The sequence below is a fragment of the Pseudorasbora parva genome, chromosome 21 (genome assembly GCF_024679245.1).
Source record: "Pseudorasbora parva isolate DD20220531a chromosome 21, ASM2467924v1, whole genome shotgun sequence".
In the NCBI taxonomy this organism is placed as follows: domain Eukaryota; kingdom Metazoa; phylum Chordata; class Actinopteri; order Cypriniformes; family Gobionidae; genus Pseudorasbora; species Pseudorasbora parva.
The window spans coordinates 8,352,099-8,370,425 of NC_090192.1; the positions used below are offsets into that span (position 1 = coordinate 8,352,099).

The following is an 18,327-nucleotide window of genomic DNA, read 5'->3' on the forward strand; positions in this document are numbered from 1 at the left end:
GGGTAACGCAGATATGACGCAATTGACAGGCGACTCCCTCAGACGCTATGCTGAGACGTCCTAGCAATTTTCTCACAATTTACAAATAGTTGGAAACATTTGGGATATTGTAGGTACTCAACTGAACAAAATATATAACACTGGCCTAGTGGTTTTTGGATATTTTACTGCAAAAATACTACAGAGTGAACCTTTAAGGGAAAAATACGTTGATTTTAAATTTCATGGCGTCAACATATTTACCACTGTGTGGCATCCCCTCTTCTTTTTATAACAGTCTGCAAATGTCTGGGGACTTAGGAGACAGCTTGCTCAAGTTCAGGAATAGGAACGTTGTCCCTTGCTTGTCTAATACAGGCTTCTAGTTGCTCAACTGTCTTAGGTCTTCTTTAACGCATCTTCCTCTTTATGATGCGCCAAATGTTTTCTATGTGTGAAAGATCTGGACTGCAGATTTAAAGGGGGGGGTGAAATGCTGTTTCATGCATACTGATCTTTTTACACTGTTAAAGACTTGGAATCCCATACTAAACATAGACAAAGTTTCAAAAGTTAAGGTGGACGTTTGATGGGAGTATTTCTTTGTCAAAAATACTACTTCCGGTTAGTCATAAGGTTCGGCAATTTTTTTTCGATCATGGGTCCACTTGACGTTAAAGTTTCGAAATTTCCTTGTATGGGCCGTACGGACAATTCTACCGGAAGAGCGTGAGAGAGAGAGCGAAAGCAACAGGCTACCATCAAAGCGCTGGCTCTTAGGCTGCGCTGCACAGGTGATGTGACTTCAAGAAATTAACAATGTCACCAAAAAAGTGCGTTTTTGGTTGCCAGACCAAGACAGTCCTGTACAGATTGCCAAAAAAACCCGCGTTAAGGCAACAGTGGATGTAATTTGCTTTTCCGGATCAGCAACTGAGTTGCGCAAAGGTTTATGTCTGTTCACTGCATTTCGGTACCGACTGTTTCATAAACAAGGCCCAGCTCGACGCCGGATTTTCCGATCGCCTAATGCTGAAGGATGGAGCAGTCCCAACGATAAAGGTCCCAACGTTAGAACCGCAGGCGGTGAGTAAGACTGCTTCAAATGTAGTGCGTGTACATTTGTTTAGCTGGCCACTATATGTGTAACTTTATGTTTGTGTATTGTAAAAGCACTCCAAACAACAATACACAAAGAGTGGGGAAATATGTTGAACTAAATAAGCACGCTTCTTCATTCAAATGCGCTACTATTCCGTGTCTTTCTATGTAAACACTAGCCTGCCGTGCAAAACCAGTCCGCTTACTTGTCTACACAAACCACGCGTAAACACACAAACACACATGCACAACTGCACTTCCCACATGTACACCTTCAAAGACAAAAATACGACGATATAATTCAAGTATAAATATGTAAATAACACAAGTCGCTAAGCATATTATATAGTTAGTGTATAACTTGTACCACATAGAGACGTCCTGCTCTAGTCGTTTTTGCTGCTGCTCCTGTTCAACTGCAGCCTCTGGGTCTGATTCCGGATCATAGATCTATGGCTGTATCTGATTAAAAGCCATATTTTTATTTTGAATAAAGTTTTTTCCCGCTGTTAGGGATGACACAGCTTTACGACGCACTCAACACAAAACAGCGGCGCGCACACGTCATTATTTAGCTCCGCTCACACGATACGCCCCCACCCGCTCGCCTTTTTTGGAAAGACTCGGAACAGCGCATCTTTCTTATATAATTATAAAAAAAATAAAGACTTTTCGGAGATATGCAGGATGCAATGCTACTCTATAGGTACTCAAGATTGACATGACACTGACTGAAACTGAGTGTTTCACCCCCCCTTTAAGTACCTGGATCCTTCTTCTACACAGCCATGATGTTGTAATTGGTACGGCGTATGTAACGCGTCTATGTGTTTGTTCGCTGTACCTTCTGCGTGCACTTGACGCAGAAGTATAAATTGGGCTTAAGGGCTCGAAGATCATGGGTATGGTTTAGTGGCCTTAACCCTTACACACAGAGATTGTTTCAAATTCTCTGAATCTTTGGATGATATTATGCACTGTAGATGATAATAAATACAAACTTTTTGCAATTTTTGTCTGAGAAACTCCTTTCTGATATTGCTACACTATTTTTTTGCTGCCGGGGGTGGGGGGGGGGGATTGGTGATCCTCTGCCCATCTTGACTTCTGAGAGACACTGCCACTCTGAGAGGCTCTTTTTATACCCAATCATGATGCCAGTTGATCTATCTAATAATTTGCAAACTGGTCAGCTGTTCCTTAAATGTACATTTCACTTTTCCGGCCTCTTATTTTTACCTTCCCCAACTTTTTTAGAATGTGTAGCTCTCATTAAATCCAAAAATGAGCCAATATTTGGCATGACATTTCAAAATGTCTCACTTTCTATAATAATAAATCAACATCACAATTACACTATATTTGCAGAAAGTACGATCTTTGTGTTGAGCCTAAAATGCCAATTAAATGCCTAATTAGGGATAGTCAAAAAAAAAAAAAAATATATATATATATATATATATATATATATATATATATATATATAATTGTATTACGGGATAGAGTATACATTAGCAGTGTAACTTTCCTCGGTTTTAAGCTCATGGTTCGATAAAAGTTTGGTAAAAGGCTACAAATCTCCAATGCTAGGTATATTTTCATTTATTTTCAATAGAAAGTAGTCAAACAAAATCTATTTGGTCATTATCAGCTGCAAATCTTAAAAAGCATCTCTTGTGTTATAAAACTAGAAAATAAATTGAAAAACAAAAACTGCATTGTGTCGATTGACATATATATATATATATATATATATATATATATATATATATATATATATATATATATATATAGGGCCGTCCCAAGCATGGGGCGATGCACAATGCAAGGAAGAAGCGGGGCCCGTTCGCAGCCTGTTCACGATCGCGGCTCCGTTCACAAACGTCTTCCATAGGGTGGGGGAGGGAGATGGTTTAAAATTGAGAGGTATGTAGTTGTTCCTCTCTGTCCGTTCGTAATCGCCTTCCAGGTGGGGTGGGTGGGGGATTCATGGTTGGGACCCCTTAGCCTGTTCTCATTCATCACAGGGCCCCATAAAGCGGCACAACTTGCATCGCCCTAAGGATGGCCCTGATTTTAACTCTGCTGAACTTTGTGTCCTAAACTGCTAGATCATTATATTAGCAATGCCAAAGTATTGGGTTTAAATCACAGGGAACACACAAACAGATTGAAATGTATACCTTGAATGCATTATTGCTTTGGATCTGCCAGATATGTAAGTGTTTATTTTAGCATGTTAAAACCCAGATCGATTCCTAACCATCTCGGGCATCCCAAACATTTTGTTAGTGCTTTCCTCTAAGGTCACCTTCCCTCACATTTAAACAATAAATGCACCAACGGCATGATGATTTATGGTTTTGAAGCAATTTAATAAGCCATTTTTGCTTTGCATGCACAAATTTGAAAGTTAAGTGCTGTTTGGTAGCCAGCATTGCTTCACTCATTATGCAGTGAACATATTACATTACATCGTTTTCACCACTCTTGTAAATCCAACCCTTAAGGGGATGGCCCTCAAAACTGGTGAGGTGGACAATAATTGCTAACGTGGAAGCTGAGAGATCCTAATCATCGGGTGTAATCCTACATGTGTTAAACCACACTGAATTGGCATGTTTGCATGAGAAAAGCCCCTTTGTATGCGATTATATTCTTGTTCTCCCCCTAACACCACAGTATAAACTGTAAAACCTCTACTGAGCACTTGAGCTTGACCACAGTAAATGGTCACGTTACATGCAATTTTAACTAATGCCATGTCTTACTGTAGAGGCTAGCTCTAAACGCTATGTACATTTTCTGATGCACGGAATGTCACTGGAGCCAGACTGGAGCGATTTCCTCCCGCAATGTCCGTCCAATTGCCGAATGGATGTTTTGCAGGATTTTGTGGCGGAGAAATTCGCTTCTGCATGGGACAGTGATTTAGCGTGGCTTTTTCACTCATTCCCTCTGGCATTGAAAGCTCTCATCACGAGTTTCCTTTAAGCTCCGGAAAAGCAGCTATAGCACGGAAAGCCAGACGTGTAGCGTTAGAACCAAAGCCTTGTGCTTGTCTTCCTCCTTTGTGGAGAGTGAATTATATAGCTTGGTGTGTCTTGTGGGTTGCTTCAGATTCTTAAACTGCCTTGTTACTAAAACATGTACAGAGCTCTATGAAATCCAAGTTTGTTCCAAATTCCCTTTTATTTTTGCACAAATTTACATTTTTGTCTTAAAATTTGAATAGTTAAAAGCGTGTCTAATCAATTTAATTCTTAAAATGTTTAACAATGTATTGATTTTTGTAAAGTTTCAACAATAATAGGACCCTATAAATGTTTTTTTCTGAAGTTCTGTGACATTTGTGTTATGTTTTGCTGGATTTTCTGTTTTATGATTTAATACCAAACGTATTAAACTTTGGTAATCAAATTAATGTATAAGACTTTAATAGTTTAAATAATATTTTAAAATGTAATCAAAATGAAAAACTGACAATGTAACAATTCCTTTTATTTTTTGGCAAACAAAGTGTTGCACAACATAGGTTTACTGTTTAAATTAAATGACAAACGTAGTAATGTAGTAATGTAAATGTAGCGGTGGCATGTTACAGTGGGGCAAAAAAATATTTTGCCAGCCACCAATTGTGCAAGTTCTCCCACTTAAAAAGATTAGAGAGGCCTGTAAATTTCATCATAGGTACACTTTAACTATGACAGAATGAGACAAAAAAAATCCAGGAAATCACATTGTCTGATTTTTAAAGAATGTATTTGCAAATTATGGTGGAAAATAAGTATTTGGTCACCTACAAAAAAGCAAGATTTCTGGCTCTCACAGACCTGTAACTTCTTCTTTAATAGGCTCCTCTGTCCTCCACTCGTTACCTGTATTAATGGCACCTGTTTGAACTCGTTATCAGTATAAAAGACACCTGTCCACAACCTCAAACAGTCAGACTCCAAACTCCACTATGGCCAAGACCAAATAACTGTTAAAGGACACCAAACAAAATTGTAGATCTGCACCAGGCTGGGAAGACTGAATCTACAATAGGTAAGCAGCTTGGTGTGAAGAAATCAACTGTGGGAGCAATTATTAGAAAATGGAAGGCATACAAGACCACTGATAATCTCCTTCAATCTGGGACTCCACACAAGATCTCACGCTTTCGTGTCAAAATTATCACCAAAACGGTGAGCAAAAATCCCATAACCACACAGAGGGACTTAGTGAATGACCTGCAGAGAGCTGGGACCAAAGTAACAAAGGCTACCATCAGTAACACACTACGCCGCCAGGGACTCAAATCCTGCAGTGCCAGACGTGTCCCCCTGCTTAAGCCAGTACATGTCGGGGCCCGTCTGAAGTTTGCTATAGAGCATTTGGATAATCCAGAAGAGGATTGGGAGAATGTCATATGGTCAGATGAAACCAAAATATAACTTTTTGGTAAAAACTCAACTTGTCGTGCTTAGAGGAGAAAGAATGCTGAGTTGCATTCAAAGAACACCTGACCTACTGTGAAGCATGGGGTGGAAACATCATGCTTTGGGGTTGTTTTTCTGCAAAGGGACCAGGACGACTGATCCGTTTAAAGTAAAGAATGAATTGGACCATGTATCATGAGATTTTGAGTAAAAACCTCCTTCCATCAGCAGGGGCATTGAAGATGAAACATGGCTGGGTCTTTCAGCATGACAATGATCCCAAACACACCGTCCGGGCAACAAAGGAGTGGCTTCGTAAGAAGCATTTCAAGGTCCTGGAGTGGCCTAGCCAGTCTCCAGATCTCAACCCCTTAGAAAATCTTTGGATGGAGAAACCCCCAAAAACATCACTACTCTAGAGGAGATATGTATGAAGGAATTGGCTAAACTACCAGCAACAGTGTGTAAAAACCTTGTGGTGACTTTGCCAACAAAGGCTGTGTATAACAAAGTATTAAGATACAATTTTTGTTATTGACTAAATACTTATTTTCCACCATAATTTGTGAATACATTATTTAAAAAAGGGAAAATGTAATTTTCCTCATTCTGTCTCTCATAGTTGAAGTGATGATGAAAACTACAAGCCTCTCTCATCTTTTTAAGTGTAAGAACTTGCACAATTGGTGGCTGACTAAATATTTTTTCCCCACTTTATATGGTAATTGCACCCTCACGCTCCATAATGGTGCGAGACAGATTTTCACTCGAGAAATCTCGTCACACCCCTATTATCAGCTCATCTAGACGGCACATCTGGACAAAATCTGAGCAAAAGTCATGGATTGTATTTCAGTCTGAAATAAACTGAAAGGTGGTTTATGTACATGCCATTCATTGGTATCTTCTTGTCTAAGTGGGTTGTGAAGTACACCAGACCTTATGCTGTTAGTCAGAAGTTTACTGCATGATGGCATGAAGTGGATTGGTTCTGTAGAATTTGGGGGATTTTGCAACACAGTGAGACAGATGTTTCTCGTGCGGAAGTCAATGACAGAATGAGCAAGTACCGGAATTATATAAATGTTGTCTGGATATATTTATCCATGAAACACTGCATGCTTTTTTCTGCCAGTCCTTCTTTGTCCAAACATTATTCATGTGAGATATGACTTACCAGATTTTTTTTTTTTTTTTTTTTGAGTAAATAGCCATATCATTAATGAAGCTTTATGATAAATATAAAAACTCGATTTTTTACATTATCCAAAACTGTAGGAGCTGCTCACCTATGCAGAGCTGTCCATCATAATATAGGGTATTTTGAGTGTTTTTTAGAACAACACTGTTCAAAATTTAGGGTTGTTATGTTTTTTTGTCTAAAAAGTTTTGTCGTAATGTCTCTTATGCTCACCAAAGCTGCATTTATTAGGTCAAAAATAGCAACAGTCATTACTCCAATCTTCATCATTATAACATGCTAATTTGGTGCTCATGAAACATTTCGTAATGTTGAAAACAGTTGTGGTAATTTTACACTCCTCCTCAACAATCCGAAATTATTTGAGGTTTCGTTAATTTCTGTTGCATAAAACCCTAACACTAAGGGTTAGATGTTTGTGAATTAATAATTATGTGCTGATGAAAATGCTATTTGTGTTATAAATAAACCTTATTATATGGATTTGTATGTATTTTTGTCTTTCAGATCCACACATCAAAGTTAGCGGTAAGAGGGACAATGTGAAGGAAGCCAAAGAGAAGATCATGTCTGTCCTGGACACAAAGGTGAGTATGTCAAGTCAGATTTAATGATTCTTATTTGATACAACATCGTGCAACACAAAAATGCCTCATTTGTCATACCCATCATATTTAGTTACTGCAGTAGCTGGATGCGTTGGGTTTTAGGCCATCTGTGACATTTGAAGTGATGGAACTTGAAGATCCTGAGGAACTATGTAAAGCTTGACATCAGGAGCTTCTCACATAGCTGTAGAATGAATCATGGCTTAAATCGTATTGGGCAAAAAGAAGACAAATACCAGTGCCCATTGCCTGTTAACATTGGTTGAATTTAAGGGTGTGTTCATACTTGGCATGTTTGGTTCAATTAAAATGAACTCTGGTCTAATTGCTCTGTTAGTGCACCAAACAAGTGGACAGAGACCGCTGAAAAGATGGGTCTGAGTTAATTTCCAAACAAACTCTTGTGCGGTTTGAATGAAATATGAACGTCTCCTTACAGCATCATTTGTGTGCCGCTGTTATTCTCTTTTACACATTTTACAAGCTCTTCAAGAGTTTTCAGCTGATCAAAATACCATCATATGTAGGCTACACACATACACCGAGCGCATTTATCCCAGCACACAGCATTGTTTTAGATGTTTGGTAAGATCGGTTTCAAAATATAGCCTACGTCATAAAAGTAGTTAAAATGTTAAAATGTTAAAAATGCCATTGTGAACGCTAAGTGGATCAGGAAAAAAAAAAAAAAAGCTTCGTTCGGACCTAACAAACCAAGTGGAACGAAAACAACCTAAATTCACCATGAAACCAATATTGACAATTCTTGTGTTTTGTTATGGAATATTGCACTATTTAATGTAAATGGTTTATCCTTGCACATCATTATTTTTAACTCGTGCCAATCTGGAAAATCTGTCACTCACATGTGATCACAGCAATGGCAAACTACAATGAGCCAACAATCTAATCAATTCCTGTTGGGTAAAATCAAGTCAAGGTTTATTGTTCAAGGAGCCATTTCACACGAATATACTTCACAATAGGGAAAAAAAGACTATCGCAACTTCAATTTCATTCTGACTTTAAGGCCATTGAGCTATAGCTGACATCTGTGGCATCTGCATGAGCTGTACCAAACATTAGGGGGATGGTTAGGGATAGTAATTGCACAACTGATTCAAGACTAAATCCATTCTTTTGGTAATTAGTGCCAGACATAATGCAGAACATCCACCAACTGAAGAGTTTGTAGTAAAATCACTTGGCTGTGGCTCATAGATGTAATTCAATCTGTCACATCTTTAACAAAGCAGCTCAAATGGGCTGGATCTGTTTTGCTGTACTTTAGTTAATTTTTAAATACATTTGATGTTTTAATGTTAAAAGTGCAAGCTACTTCCTCGGCTCAAAAACACTGCAATGAAACTGAACAAAATTAGTCGAACATAGCACATTTTAATTGTGCAGCCAAGCAAGTGTCAATGAGATTAATGGGAATGCTAGCATATAGATTTCACATTTTAATCGAGTGCTGGAGTTAAAGGGATTCATGAACTGGCTGTTTAAAAAGAAAATTATACTGTTGTCTGAGGTCAACTTCTGAGGTTTGCATGGTTTTTACATTCAAAAACATAATAACTAATAAGTAATAGGCTATTTTCTACAATGGTTTTAAAGCTCTCTCAAGAAAAACTCTAATCTGGTCTAATGATTGGGTCTGGTGCCGCACTGGAGACTTGGATGAAATGCCTACGGCTAGGATTGGAGAAGATTTGCATATTTAATGAGCGCGGGAGGGATTGTTTTGAAAGTGGCAACCGGAATAATTCTCTGACTGGGGTCTCAAAACTTATTTATCAAACAAACACAATGATTTATGGCTCATCCACCCCCAATTGTTTTTTTTTTTATTACTTGGCCCGCCCGAGTGTTGGATATAGGCGTGAACCGCACACACATAAGCGGGCGCGCACTCTTCAAATATCAAGTCAAGAGAGTGAACAACGTAGATCAAGAAAGGAATGTTATTTAACTATTTAAGATTTCACCGGCCTGCCGACATGCTTACGTTTTGGTAGCCTGTCTGGAAAACGAGCTACCAAATAGCCCCAGGACGTTGGGCTTCGCGTAACGTTACATTACATGTCCGATCTGATCTGTTCTGATCCCAAATCACAATGATCCATCAATTAACCATCGATTCTCCAGCCTGTGACAGCATGCTATGGTATTTCCTGTTAGACACGTACACATAATCAAAATGATCTGTAACAATACAGATATAAAAAACACATATAACTCACATTATATAAAAACACAACTGTAACAGTCACATATAAAAAACACATTTTACTCACATAAGTGTGTTGCACCATTCCTGTCGGATCCAATTTAGACGGAACATCATTGTGTTTTGCGGTAATCTCAATACGTCTGCAAATCCAGTGTCGACCTGTATCTTGTTTACAAACCATTATCTTGCTATCTACGGCATGTTTAATGCTCGTTTAGCTCCACGAGTCAGTGGGCGGGGCTACAGAACCAGGCGTACACATTTATCTGTAGAGGCGGCGTTTCCCCCTTTATTGTCATTGATTTGAGAGCTCTTATTTTCTGGGCCTGGTGTCAATAAAAGCTTTTCTTTTACTAACAAGGAAGTTTTCAGCTCCGAAACTTACATGATATTCTTATATTACCACAACCTTTTATATATCAAAGGCTCAAGGGAAAGTTGATTTCTTCTTAATACCGTCCGACTCTTTTGTTTCCTCAGAGCAACCGCGTAACTCTAAAGATGGACGTCTCACACACAGAGCATTCACATGTCATCGGCAAAGGGGGGAACAATATCAAGAAGGTGATGGAGGACACGGGCTGTCACATTCACTTCCCCGATTCCAACCGCAACAACCAGGCTGAGAAGAGCAACCAGGTGGGATTCTGAGCTAACCAGCTCATGGAAGTATTTTACCCGATTTATCAATAGAAATAATATGATCAATTACTGAAATTTGTATTCATTTTCTTCTTTCGTTTGAATGTTTATACAACTATAATAATATCATGTGTATTTACTCTATATTAATATATCTAATATAATATATTAAAATATACTCTATATTTTAATATATCACTCTCTATTAAAATTATGTATCATTTAAAATATTCTTGTTATTTTGGAAGATGACCTGGACATGTTCTTGACAGGCTTCGTGAGGTTCACACAAAAGAGGTTCAGGTTCTCAGGTTCTAAAGGCCGGTTTTGATTTCTAAAATGAAATGTATCTCTAAGCTACTGTATAAATGCATATTGACGGCCGCAGGCTAAGGGAGGTTCAGCAATAGGGATAAAGGCTGAGTTATAATTGGATGCGAGACATGTTTTCAGACTTGATGAAGTGGGGAATGTGGAAATTGAGCAATGACACGGCACTCCCTCAGTGTGGGCTTCATGTGTTGGGGTAGAGTGGCTGGTACTTGCTGACAGGTGAATGAGGACCAGCCAGGCTAGAATGAAGAAATCTCACCTCCTAGTGGTGCTCTTATGATAACATTTGGGGCTTTTCATTCTTAAAGGATTAGTTCACCCAAAAATGAAAAACATGTACTCATGCTCATGTCCTTCCAATGTTTTTTTCTGTGTAAAATAAATAAAATAAAATAAAATAAAGGTACAAAAGAAATAGCCAATGAATTTTAAGTTGAATATTTAGTGAACTTTTTATAGTGGAAATATTTAGGGCCAAACGCCATTTTTTCCTGGAGAACTTCCCTGAAAAGCTAGTGTGCATTTGGGCTTGTTTTGGGCTGTAGTTGGCGAGTATTGTTGTAAAAACTTGGCAACCCTGTCTGCACGCATGCTGGAATAAACGATCTTTGAAGATTTTAAGGATAAACAGTTACTTACCAACATAAAGAAATAGAAAGAGAAATAGTGAAATAGAGAAATAGAAAGAGAATATTGAAGGTGAATGCATATACAAACAAGTTCTCCGTTTAGGATTAGAACAAATTTAATCCGAGCGCCTTTAATGATGTGCATGACTACATTACTGTTTATTATCTGTCCATCATCGTCTAAAGCCTGCCCTGATGATTTTATTGGTGCGAACAGTTTCTGTTCGGGGATAATCACTCCTCTATGGATCAAGTCCAGACCAAACTGCCCGGGCTCAAATGTTGTGGGCGGGGCTAAATTCGGCTGGCATCCAGGCTAGCTTAAAGTGTTTATTCACCCCAAAATAAAAATAATCCCATAATTTCCTCACCCTCATCCTAGGTGTATATGAGTTTCTTCTTTCAGCCAAACACAATCAGAGTTATATTAAAAAATATCCTGGTTCTTCAAATGGTAACTTAGACCTTGAAGCCCAAAAAAGTGCATCCATCCATCATAAAATATAATCCATACGGCTCCAGGGTGTTAATACCTTTATGATTCACAGCAATGTGTTTTTGTTAGACAAAGATCCAAATATATAAACTACAATCACTGGCTTCCGGTAAAGGCGTACGCGAGTCAAGTTCTGGCCGAAGAGTGACCTCTGACCTGACACATGATGAAGGATGTATGAGTAACGTAAGCTTAGGTGAGAGTGGATGCCTCTCATGGTTCAAACAAATGAGGCTTGGCAGCAAACTCAAGCTCCTCCGATATTTCTCTTTAAAAATTATCATTTTTTGGACTTCTAATTTGTGAACTGTATTTTTTTTTTTGCTCTATCCTTTGCACTTCCATGTTCGTCAATACATTATGCATCAAGTCAGAGGTCACTCACACACTGGAATTCGTCTCGAGTACGGCCATCACCGGAAGCCATGATTATAGATTAAAAAGTTATAAATATGGATATTTTTATGGGTGAATGCACCACTTTGCTTCAAAAGGCCTTTATTAACCCCCTGGAGCTATATGGATTACTTTTATGACGGATGGATGGGCTTTTTTGGGGGGCTTCAAAATCTACTTACTTCCATTATAAAGCTTGGAAGAGCCAGGATATGTTTTAAAATAACTCCAGTTGTGTTTGGCTGAAAGAAGAAACTCATATACACCTTAGGCTTGAGGGTGAGTAAATTATAAGATGAATTTCATCTTCAGGTGAACTATCCCTTTAAATCTTCTGGTATGAATAAAAATACATTAAAAAAAATAATGGTATCTTGTACTCCATGAACATACTTGCCGTTCTTGTTCCTTTTCTGCAGGTGTCCATAGCCGGCCAGCCAGGAGGAGTGGAGGCTGCCAGAGCCCGAATTCGGGTAAATAATCTTTTATAATACGATTACAAACGTCTGTGTTTTTCTGAGATAAGCAGGAAGTAGAGGTGGGAGGTTGTTATTTATCTTGAGGAAGCTGACAGGTATGGGGGGTGTTAACATAAATGATTTTCTGGAAGAGAAACACATTCCTCAGCATCCCAACTGTAATCCCTGCAGCACAACAAGCAGCATTCATCGTTATCAGGAATGTATGTTTCTAGTTGAGTATCTTGTGCTTGAATCAGACTTGCTGCCCTCTGTTGGTGTTTTATAATCATTACAGCCACTTCTTTCCATTTCAATGGCATGGACACATTCTTTTCACCCAGCTATACAGACAAAAGCCCTTTAATGGGATAAAACATAAGGAATAAGAAGGTTTGAAGCCTTTGACACTCAAGGTCTTGACCTGGAATTGAGTTTTACATATAAGACAGGCATTAATAACAGCTTGATGCGAAACACATGGTGCCAATTGAAGCTGGTTTGAAGCTGCAGTTTTAGTTATATCTTGACTGTTTGGCCGGGTGTCGCCTGCACGATCCTTCTCCGTCCAGACGATCTCCTCGGATTTCACCAGCGCACACGTGCTTCCTCCTCAGAGAGAACCAAGAAAAATAAGCCAAAGCATTCGGGCACAGCAGGCTTCCTCTGTATTTGCACAAAGCCCGAGCCCCAATTAACTCGAGGACGTTCTACACCAGAATCTATCATAAGCCTTCACTATTGTTTCAAAAAGAAATCTGTATGAAATGAGCACCTTTGTAAAACCGAAGCCGCTCCATTTTTTTATGTCCAAAACACATAAAGTTCTGTGGGTAAAATGTAGATTTGAGGGAAGGATGTTAGTGGGACAGCCTCACTTATTCTCTTCCTAATTCAAATGACCAGAACTGCTGGGAATTCTTTTTGACCACCTAATCATCTCCATTTGTCCTCTTTTCTCTGTCTTTCAAAGATCTTAACCCACAGTCGTATTATTGTGCTGTTACAGCCATGTGAATGGTATAGATCGACCATGATTCTCACACGTAACCTTGACTGCTTTCAATCTTTTTTAATGTCAACTGAGATCATTGTGTCAGTTTTTAACGAATTTTCTCAGAAGTTGTCCTTTCGTTAAGATTCTTCTACTAAATTAGATAGTTCTACTTCTTTACAAAATGACCAATGATTAATAACAGTGTTTCACTAAAAACTCTTGTAAAAATCAATTTTAAAACACTCTTGCCCAGTTTAGTATAGAAGTATAGAAGCTTTTTTCCACCACAGTATAAAACATTTTAAAGATAATTGCAACTTTTTCAGATCTAAACTCGCAATTGTGAGTTATAAAGTCCAATTCTAAAGGGGGAAATAACTTTTCTGAGACTTTTTTCTAAGAAAATATCATCATAAATGTAATGTTATAAACACTATAACAAGTCAAAAATATATAAAATGATTTTAAAAAAAATTGTATAGGGTCACTAATGACCCAAGGTGTGTAACAGTGTATATAAAGTATATTTTTTTCTGTACAACAAAAATTTGATCTTTGATGATTGTATAAGTGCAATTCACTTTTATTCCACAAGGTGGCAATCTCTAAAACACAATGATGAAGTGACGTTTCACTCATAGTTACCGCAGGCAGAAAACAAAAAAAACTTGAAATGGCTCAGCGATTTAGTGCGGAGCAAGTGCTTAACACAATCAAATATTAGTGTCACTGTCACATGATGGTGGATCTGGTGAAGAAGCTGTCAGCGATCAAAATATTGAATTTTAAGATGTTGAAAATATAAGACTATGTTTGAGATGGGTAATATTAGCCAGATGCTGAATGTACTGGGAAATAAGTTCTGGACGAGGACAGTGATGATGGTATGCTTTATTGTATTCTTCTGTAATTTTTACTCAGGAGAGTTGTGATTAGCAAAACATTCATGCATCTAATGGTTAACAGGCATAAAGCAGTTGTTTTTTTCTTTTCTTTTTTGGAGAAATAATAGCAAAATATTATTCCAAACTACTTGATAAAGTTTTATTAAGAATTTCACTGTTTTAAGGAGGTTTTTTCTTCATTATGTCCCCAATAAATGTCAAAATGTATTTTAATTCAGAAATTTAAAAAATGTTCATCATAGAAGCGTTATAACTTGTGGATATCCCAAGTGCAGTCTATTGAAAACTTAACATAAATCAAAATCAAAACATAAAACAAAGACTTGACTAGACTTAACTAAACTTGACTTGGCTTAAACAAACAAACTTGACATAAAAGGACTCACCGACAGCGGGTTACACACACAATAATAGACAAAGACACATGGCAAACATGAGGGCTTAAATACACAGACTAATGACTGGACAAGGGACACCTCTGAACAATGATAAACCAATGACACAACAGAACACAAGACAATGGAGCACATGGCAGGATCACATGACAAATCAGGAAGTGCATGACAGAACATGACAGGATGAAAATATGAAAAACATGAAACATGAACTCAACACCAAAACAGAGAGTTGTATTAAAAATTTGAACATCATGTCATTGACCCACAAGCAAAATGCTTGTATTGCATGTTTGTGTGTGAGAGCCTGTGTGTTGACCATGTCCCAAAGCTTGATGCTTGAGAGATTAAACCGTTTAAACATTAGCCCTGCTTTCTCAGAGGAGCCGAGAACATTCCAGGGGAATGATCCTCGGAGCATCTTCCTGGCTCTTTGGATGCGTGTTGTCTGTGAAAACACGGGGAATGCAAATACAGAAGTTACTGATTCTACAGAAGGTCAAAGGAAAGCTCAGACCACTTGTTTGTGAAAGATCAGAATACAGCTCTCCCCTTCAAATGTATTAACAATAATCAAAACAAAAGCGCAGGAGTTTTTAGTTTGGAAACCTCCGCTCATAGCCGATGCATAAGCCTTTGGTTAAAAATAAGCATGGTTATGGTTTTAATAGCTCAAGAATTAGGAGAACCATTAACAAAGATGAATGATTGGAATTCCAGAGCTCACTCCATGACGGATTCCCTGCTCCCAGCTAAAGTTGAACCCAATAAACATCTCCTCGTCTAAAGGAAAAGTGACTGTCCTGACCACATCTAAAGGGGCAGAGAATGTCTTTCTTTTTGGCCCCCGGTACAGAACATGAGGGTGAGCGAAGCCCCCACAACATATGGGACTGATCAGAGACGCATTTTTACGGCTTGGCCATTCATTCTGTTTACCAATTCAGTTTGGTGAAGCAGTGTTTTCTGGGGCCTTGATGACCCTGAATTACAGTGGAATGATGGGAAGTTTTTGCTTATGTCGTTTTATTTCTGAAGACTTCATGGCTTGAATGTCAGCCAAATGCCCTAGTAGTCGTTACTGTAATTCTGAGCAGCATTCATTTAGAGTAAACCATGTTGTTTGCTTCTGAAGCCGAGCACACACTATCCTGTCACCCTGACTCGAAATTCTCATTTATTATTGTCTAAAACATTATGTGCACAACTAATTGCAGACTATGTGCATCAGTTATTGTCGCTCTCCTCTTCACTTAGCTACAGTTCCAAAATTGTATTCTCTCCCACACTCACAAAGCTAAGCAGCAGTTGATTCTTGAAGCCTTTTTAAGCACTTCCTAGATCCCACTTCCTAGATCTCACAATTCCATTGAGCGTTTCTCATTGCTGCTCTCACGCTAGTCGGGCAGTGTGGAAACCTGGTCACAAGATCTCAAACCAGTTTGAAGCATCTGCAACTTGTGGAAGGTCTTGCAAGTGTTGAACACTAACATGACAAACAGTGTGAGTTTTCTCTGTAGAAGTGGCCTGTTGGTTTGGGTCATGACACAGTGATTAGTTATCCCTTGTGAAAAAGAAGTATCATACACAAACTGAATATGCTCTCGGACACGTAATTGCATGTTATTATATTTAAATTAAATGAAAATTAAAATAGTTTAAATTTATTTTAAAAGCATTTTTTTTCAACTTTGTGTCATTTCATAATTAAAATATGATTAAGTTGTGCTGCTGAATGTACTGACAAGAGTTTATTTTAAACTAAAATATACTTTAATGTAATTACTATTTAATCTATGCATTTTTATTATTTATTTATAATTATACATGTGTAATGAAGTTGCAATTTAGCTAATTTATATTAAAGGTGCACTATGCAACTTTCCGTCCACTGGAGGGCGCCTATTCTAAACAAAGGCATAGTTTGATGACGCCAAGTTTGAGCGCAGTATCTTTGGACATGCGGTCTTCACCTCACAGTGGTGGAAAATAGGACTCGGGCAGAAATCATGTTCATGGATGTGGTTATTAACGTTACTGTAGTGTGAAGCAGAGCAGGAGTGTTGTGGATCTGAGCACGGCTGCTGAAGCGATTGTTATACAAACACACGGCTTGCGAACACCGGGACTTTTATTATGACGGGACGGGACACAGTCGCTAGGCATGCGCACTTCCGCTTTTTCGGGTCATGATTATAAGGTAAAGCAGCTCTGTTTATCATATTAGATACATTTAAGTGTGTTTAAAATTGTTATGACATTACTCTGTACGTTCGGTCTGCGTCTGCTGTGACTTGTTCACACTGCTAAGACAAAAGCGCTTCTGCAGAATAAAACTGAGGGTAACGCAGATATGACGCGATTGACAGGCGACTCCCTCAGACGCTATGCTGACACGTCCCGGTCCTTTGTTAAAATAGCAATTTTCTCACAATTTACAAATAGTTGGAAACATTTGGGATATTGTAAGTACTCAACTGAACAAAATATATAACACTGGCCTAGTGGTTTTTGGATATTTTACTACAAAAATACTACATAGTGCACCTTTAATAAATTGTAAATGTAATAACTGAATAATGTAAATACTGAATAACATTACAGTTATAATCAAGTATTTTACATGTGCTATAGTATGTGAGTCAACACATTAAATTAAGTGTACTTTAAATCATCACAACAGATTATTAAAAAAATATTAAAAATGTACTTTAACATAAAACTTTAATGTAGTAATTTGGCATTATTACAAAGTTTGTTTTAAGTGTATTAAGGTGTTTTAAAAAGAACATCTCATATATACTTAACTAATATGGTCCCACTTTATATTAGGTGGCCTTAACTACTATGTACTTACATTGTACTTACATTTTTAAAATTAGCTCTATGTAATTACATCTATAATTATTTTCTGTAGTTACATTTATAATTACACATTTGACACTTCCCTTACACCTAACCCTACCCTTAATCTTACCCACACTACCACACCAGTCCCTAACTTTACCCGTATCCCACCTCAATATCAGCAAACGTGTTTTGCAATACAATATGAACACAATAAGTAAATTGTACTTATTTTTTTTTATGTAAGTACATAGTAGTTAAGGCCACCTAATATAAAGTATGGCCATTAATATTATATTATCTGCAAGTAAAGTTGGTTACACTTTATTTTAAGGCGTAATTATACCGTTAAGTACTGAGTAATAACAACATGTACTTACTATAGGGTAAGGGTTTTTTAGGCATATAATTGCTTAGATAGAAAATACATGTAAAATATGTAACAAGGACACTGTAAAATAAAATAAAGTGTTACTATGCAGTTTTTATATATATATATATATATATATATATATATATATATATATATATATATATATATATATATATATATATATATAAAGAATTGAAGCACACTTCAAAGGGTACATTCATCATTTTTTCACAAGGGATATCTTGCGGCGTTGTGCTCATGTGGGAGAGTTTGAATCTGTTCTTGTTTCAGTCCTTCTCTTTCCACATGG

The 18,327-nt window shown here is 37.7% G+C and overlaps 1 protein-coding gene across 2 annotated transcripts in view; it reads left to right on the forward strand.

The window, feature by feature from the left end:
• The window catches only part of bicc1b (BicC family RNA binding protein 1b), a 132,461-nt gene that overhangs the window by 77,759 nt on the left and 36,375 nt on the right, over positions 1-18,327 (forward strand). For both annotated transcript variants that reach the window (XM_067429869.1, XM_067429870.1), the window contains exons 4-6: positions 7,210-7,289; positions 10,027-10,185; positions 12,462-12,515. In XM_067429869.1, coding sequence (XP_067285970.1) covers positions 7,210-7,289; positions 10,027-10,185; positions 12,462-12,515 — 293 coding nt within the window. The remainder of the gene's footprint in view (positions 1-7,209; positions 7,290-10,026; positions 10,186-12,461; positions 12,516-18,327) is intronic.